This window comes from Cariama cristata, unplaced genomic scaffold, assembly GCF_000690535.1.
Source record: "Cariama cristata isolate BGI_N322 unplaced genomic scaffold, ASM69053v1 scaffold39409, whole genome shotgun sequence".
NCBI lineage: Eukaryota > Metazoa > Chordata > Aves > Cariamiformes > Cariamidae > Cariama > Cariama cristata.
The window spans coordinates 354-6500 of record NW_009635893.1 but is presented as its reverse complement, the minus strand read 5'-3'; the positions used below and the strand labels follow the sequence as shown (position 1 = coordinate 6500).

Below are 6147 nucleotides of genomic sequence, written 5' to 3'. Positions count from 1 at the left end.
GTGGCCCCCGGCCCTGCCAAGTGTTTCTTCCCTCCTGCCGCAGGTACATGTGCTCTCTCTCCCTCTTCCACTACTCGGAGTACCTGGTGACGGCCATCAACAACCCGCGCAGCCTTTCTCTGGACTCCTTCTTGCTCAACCACAGCTTCGAGTACAACCTAGCTGCCCTCTCTTCCTGGGTGGAGTTCACGCTGGAGAAGCTCCTCTTCCCAGGTCGGCTGCCCTGTCCCTCCTTGCCACCCTGTCCCTCCCTGCCACCCACCCACTCCCCTGCCTGCTGTTCCCCTGGCTCTGCCTGGCTGCACGTGGCTCACCCGGGGCCCACCTGTCTGGTAGCAAAGCACTGGTGACCCCTGCTTAGCTGACTTGTGCCAGCAGTGGAGGAGGGCTTTGATGTGGCCTTAATCCCTCTGTGCTCAAAGCCTCTCAGTTTCCGTCTCGGGAGTTGGTGGGAACACCCCTGTTGCTCTCATATGCCCGGTCATCTTTGCTGTGTAGCGGGTCTTAAGCCATTTTCTGCCTGCGTCTTTCAAGCTGCTTTGGTGGTACAAAGAGCAACGCTTCAGTTACATCTGGGCATCTTCTTTTGACCTGGAATAAAATCAAATTGGCAAAAACTGTTGCTGTTTACCCAATTAGGGCGCTTCCTTTTTATTTGGGAGAGGGGAGATGTTCTCCTTCCCTGCTTCATAATGGCAGCATGGGCTGCGGAGCTGCCCATGTCCGCTTGGCTGTGCTTTACGTCAGCTTTACTCTACACCATAAAGCCAGGCTCTTCCTCAGCACCAGGTTCCCCTTAGGGCAATCTGCCACGAGGATGTACAGACTCCGTGGCAGGGGATGCTATTTTTATTTGTTTTGATGGTGGGACGGCAGCGCATGGAACGCTGGCTGTGTTTTACACGTTGTCGTGCTTTGAGGTGGGGGGGAAAAGCTCGCCCACCGTCCCAACCCCCTGTGACCCCCCGCACCGCGAGTGTGACCTGTGCAAACCTGTTGTGACCCGTCCTTATTCACTTGCAGAGCTGAAGCAGATCACGTGGCTGAGTACTGTAGGGTTGTTGATGGTGATCTTTGGGGATTGTCTGAGGAAAGTGGCCATGCTCACAGCTGGCTCCAACTTCAACCATATTGTTCAGAATGAGAAATCGGATACTCATACTTTGGTGACAAGTGGGGTGTATGGGTGGTTCCGGCACCCGTCTTACGTGGGATGGTTTTACTGGAGTATTGGAACACAGGTACCGTATACAACCTGCTCAGATACTTCCGTCTTATAACCCGGGTCTTTTTCTTAACGCTGCCCCACACCCGTAATGGGATGCAGTCTGCTGGCGGTCAGTGGCAAGGGTGGCCTGGGTGCAGATTTTGACGTCTCCCACCGGCATGCAGGGGGGTCAAGAAACCCTGAGCGCTCTGCCCCGCGCGATCTTTGGGAAGACCCCATCGCCTTAATTTTATATGTCGAATAAGCAGGGATGATGGGGCCACGGTTTGAGCCAGAACACCCTCAGAGGCTCGGGGGGTGATGTGTTGCTAGCCTCAAGCTGGTGTCCAGAGTTTCCTTGCATCCTTACGGCCAAAATGTCTTCTGTAAGCAGTCAGACTCAACCTCGCTCCTGCCAAATACCAGTCCTGTGCCGGGTGGCAAAGAAAACTCCCTCTAAGAGTGCCCAGGGCTCCAGCCAGAGCATAAACTGGAAGCCAACTGCAGTCGTAACTCAGCGCTACCTTACTTGCGCTCTTCTTGTGGTTGGCTGGTGGTTAACATTTGGTTTTATTTCTCTGGAGAGAGACCGTAAAGACTGCAGGCGGAGCAGAACAGCCACACATGGGCTCTCTAGAGCTGGGGCGTCGCTCTTCGCCAGGGCAGCAGGAGCCAGCAGCTGCCCGCGGGCCGCTTTCTTCATAAGCACTGATTTCTCCCCACAATGAAATGCCACAAAAGGTGTTGGGATCTTTTCTTTGCACAGCGTTTAGACTTCCTAGCAAACTTAATGAAGGGTGATTAGCATGTAGGGGTGTGGGGCAGCCTTGGTTTCTCTGGGAGGCAAGGGAACGCTAACTGCCGGTGTCTGTTTGCAGGTGTTACTCTGCAATCCCATCTGTGTGGTGGGCTACACGCTGGCGTCCTGGCGCTTCTTCAGGGAACGGATTGAGGAGGAGGAGATCACGCTCATTCACTTCTTTGGAGAAGAGTACCTGGAGTACAAAAGGAAGGTGCCGTCAGGTCTCCCTTTTATTAGAGGAGTCAAAGTGGAACTGTAATGTGGGTGAAATCCAGACTGGCTGAATGAATGCCCAGGTCCAGGTGCCGTGGGGCAAGGGACGATGTGTGGCACCGGTGCTGGGAGTAGCTCGTCGGTATTTCCCAGCCACCCAGGAGGAGCTGGCGAAGGGCTGAGGAGCTGAGTGACCTGCTGGGTCACTAGCAGATCAGAAGCTTGTTTGTCCTCCTCAAGATAAATCCTTCCTTGCACATTCAGGGATCTTCTAGATAACTTAGCCTGTCGCGGCCCTAAAGAGAATCAAACCCTCCTGCCTGCAGCAGCTAAACTGTACTGAAACACGTCCAGACTGATTCTTCCAGAGAACAGCTCTGCCCCTCCGCGGGAGAGGTGCCGGTCAGCGAGTTGTTCCTATGGCATAATTCGATTTTAAAGCTGTTTGACCTTGTGAGCGGGCAGTGTGGCTTTAATCTCTTTAGGTCAGATTCTGCAAGCTGGCGCTCAGGCAGCTCGCAGGAGCAAGCCTCCAGCTCTCTGCTTTTCAGGTGCAGGGACTACCTACCCTCTGCTTGCCGGAGAGCTGGCAGCGCGGTACCAGTCGGTTCCCTCCCGGGTGTTAACATTCACAGGGAGGATTCTTCTGCTCGCCTCATGCCGCTGGATCGCGAGCGTCTCTGAAACATGGCAGGAGAGCGAGCCCACTCCCTCCTCCCTCGGCTGCTGCTGCGAATTCAGGAGTCACTGTTTCAGCCGCTGCCTTCCCGAGCCTCCCTGCCACCACCTCTTCCCTCTTCCTGCTTCCAAATCACGCTGCTTCCTATCCTGCCAGGCTGCCTCCATCCTGCAGACATCCCAGGATTTTGGGTTGGGAAAGAACCGCAGCTGTTGAGCTTGCCGAGGGCTTTAGCACTCGAGATGCTTGCCTGCTGGGATGTTGGCACAACTAGGAGATGCTTCTAGGGAAATTCTCCAAACAGGAAAAAAGTTTGTCTAGCTAACGCTATTTTAAACGTTACCATTTTGGAAATGGTTCCTACTCGAGCTTTGTGGTATAACTTATTCTGTCGTTATATACCAAAGAGGTTCACTGTTTTCTTGAGTTTTGCATTATTCTTCCTAGCTGGAATGGAAACTAGTTGCTTGTCAGTTTACACTTCGGGCTTGCGGTGTTCCTTGGTGAAGGTGCTGTGGTGTGGCTCAGGAAAGGGGGCACTGATGGAATTTGCTTTGGTTTTGGTTGTTTGGTTTGTTTTTTTCTTTTTTTTTTATAAAAAAAACAAGAAAAAATATTGCCAACTTATGTCTGGTGGTTATTTGGAGATCTCTTGAGGTGCCGGTGACATCACCAAAACTAGAATCCTTACTTTTATAATTCGCAGTGGGTTTTCAGAACACTCCAATGTTGCATTGAAGCACAACAGTGACTCACAGTGACTTGTGGGGCTGCACAGCCACAGGGATAGGGCAAATTCTCCATCTTGTCTCGCTTAACTGATGCAGAGTCCTTCCTCCGCCGAGTTTGCCTTGTACTGCGGAGTGCGTTCTGCACAGAGCATCAGCTTAACACCCTCGCTGGTAATACCAAGCATGGTTTTTGCTTGGGAGAAAAGAGCAAACGTGAAAACACACCAGCCAGATAGCGCCGATTTCTCTGCGGAGTCACTCCTATGCTCCTGCTCAGGCTTTTTTGTGCCACCAACGCGTGTCTTCATAGAAGCTGCGACCTGCTGTTGTAGCCAAAGTGCATCGGGCAAGTTAATTTTTAACTAATATTTTTGTAGGCGTTAACGTTTCTGCCGTGAACATGTGCGAGTGTACTTTGAAACAAACAAACAAAGCGATTGTCACTTGGGTTTGACGTGAGCTGGTGATGAAAACTAAGTTTTATTCTCAAGTTATTCTTTGCAGTAAATGTACCTTGATCCTAATTTGTGAGAGTGTGCCAGCGCTAGCTCTGACCCTGGTTCCAGCTGTGCGACGGCAGGGTCTGCCCAAGGCAGGGATGTGTTGGCACCAGAAGAAAAGGATAAACTTCACCTTGAGCAAAATCTTCAGAGCATTCTCAATGCTTTTGAGACCAGCAGCCTCTCTTAACCTTTTATTTCCCCGAATCCTGTGACTGGAAGCTCGGTGAGGAGACAGGAGCTCACCAGGTGTGGGGAAGGCGTCTGAATCTTTAGTGAACAGCCAGAGTAAGCCGTCAAACCCTGCCCTCCTGCGCCGCAGCAGTCGGTAAGTTTTTTAAATAACACAGATGCACAAGGAGCAGAGTGCCGCTTTCTAGCGCCCTGGCTGTATTTTTGCTCCGCTGCCTGTTGGCTCTGAGACCCTGTGGTGAGCTCCTGGCTCTACCCTATGCCAGGGGTTGGTTTGGTTTGGTTTTATTTTTTCCCCCTACCTTTGCAAACTTTGTGGTTTTAAGAGTGGCTGGATGCCCTCAGCTTGCAGGCCCGTTTTGTCCAGAGCCACAGAACCAAGCGGAGACTTACACTTGCACCCTTTTATTTCACTTCTAACACGAGAGGGAGACTATAAAGACAATTATTTTTTCAGACGAACAAGAAAAAAGTCGCCCTAAGGCAGGCGTTTGATACGCTGCAGATGCTGCGTGCCCGCGCTGTGTTTTCCTGCTTTCGCTCGTGGCACAAGGCAGGAGGAACCGGGCGACAAACGGGGCATAGCTTTTGCACAGTGAATGCCCTGCGGCTCCGCACACTCTCTCGGCGTTGGGCTCTACGGTGCAAGCTCTTTCCGGGCAGCATTCTCAGCCCCACTTTTCTGCTGGCCCCTGCAGCAGTCTTTGCTTTTCGGGGAAGGGTCTCCAGGGGTGCCGCTGGGCACGCAGCCCTCTCCAGGGCTGGCCAGAGCCCCCTCCTTGCTGCCAGGCGAGGTGTCCCTGGGGAAGGGGAGGCACCTCGGCAGGGTCAACGGCCAGGAAAGGGCGCGGGGGAGTTTGGCACCCGGGCACTTGTCGTCGCCTACCTTAGTGCCATTTCGCTGTCGTCGTAGATCTTGAGCAACATCTGCGCCTGTTCCTCCTTGGGCTCCCGGGGCTCCTGCAGCCTGTGGTGGGATGGGCGTGAGCCATAGCCACATGCCCACCCACGGCCCCAAAAGCCTCCCTGTGCCCCTCACCTGGGTTCCAGCCGCTCCTTCACCTTGGCGATGGAGCGGACATAGGGCGCGATTTGCTTGGTGATGGTGGTCAGGCAGCTGTTCTCCTGCCGCAGCTGCAGCAGGTCGTGGAGCTGGGCTGGGGGGCAAGGAGCAGGCTATGGCCACGGCTGCCCCCCGACCTGGAGCGGGCACAGGGGGTTCAGGGCCGGGGGAACGGCGTCGCTGGTACCTTCGTAAATCTCCTGCTCGTTTGCCACCCGCTGGTACGTCTCCTCCCAGACCTGGACAGAGGAGGGGGAGCTGGGCAGTGCCGCGGTACGGCACGGAGGGACCCTGCTCTGCCGAGTCACGCCAGCCGTACCTCCTCGAAGACGCTGCGCATCATCTCCACGGCAGAGTAGTGAGCTGCTATCTGCACATCCATCTGCAGGGACTTCTGCAGGATCTCGCTCATGATCTCCGTCTTGATGAGCGAGTGGTGCTTGGTGAGGTCGCGGTGCAGCTCCTGCACCTGGTCCTTCAGGCCCTGGATCTCCGACTGCAGCATCTGCGGGGACCGGGAGGGGAACCACCACATGAGCAGCACCCTCGCATCCCATCCCATCCTGACCCGTCCCGACCTGTATTCCCTACCCGGTAGGTGTTCTCGTAGTTGCGGCAGTGCTCGGCAAAGGGGGTCTCGCGCCCCTCGGCCAGCAGGACCTTGGTGCTGATGTACCGGTGCATCGTCGGCTTCCGCACCATGGGGCCGGCAGACATTTTATCACCCGCGGGGGGGCAGCTGGGGACCATGCGGGCACTC

General features: G+C 54.6%; 2 protein-coding genes across 2 annotated transcripts; one reads left to right on the top strand and one right to left on the bottom strand.

Annotated features, from left to right (window-relative positions):
- Positions 1-43: 43 nt before the first annotated feature.
- ICMT (isoprenylcysteine carboxyl methyltransferase) lies at positions 44-2313 on the top strand (the record flags this gene model as incomplete). The annotated part of the gene is made up of 3 exons (XM_009707697.1): positions 44-213; positions 1024-1241; positions 2086-2313. Coding segments are annotated over 3 exons (571 nt in total), but the record flags the coding sequence as incomplete, so codon positions are not given.
- Positions 2314-4961: 2648 nt separating this feature from the next.
- Positions 4962-6137, bottom strand: RNF207 (ring finger protein 207). Its single transcript, XM_009707696.1, has 6 exons — positions 5979-6137; positions 5707-5892; positions 5575-5626; positions 5364-5481; positions 5211-5291; positions 4962-5124 (listed from the first exon to the last, which is right to left on the bottom strand). The coding sequence occupies exons 1-6, from the start codon at positions 6135-6137 to the stop codon at positions 4962-4964; spliced, it is 759 nt and encodes a 252-aa protein (XP_009705998.1).
- Positions 6138-6147: the final 10 nt, after the last annotated feature.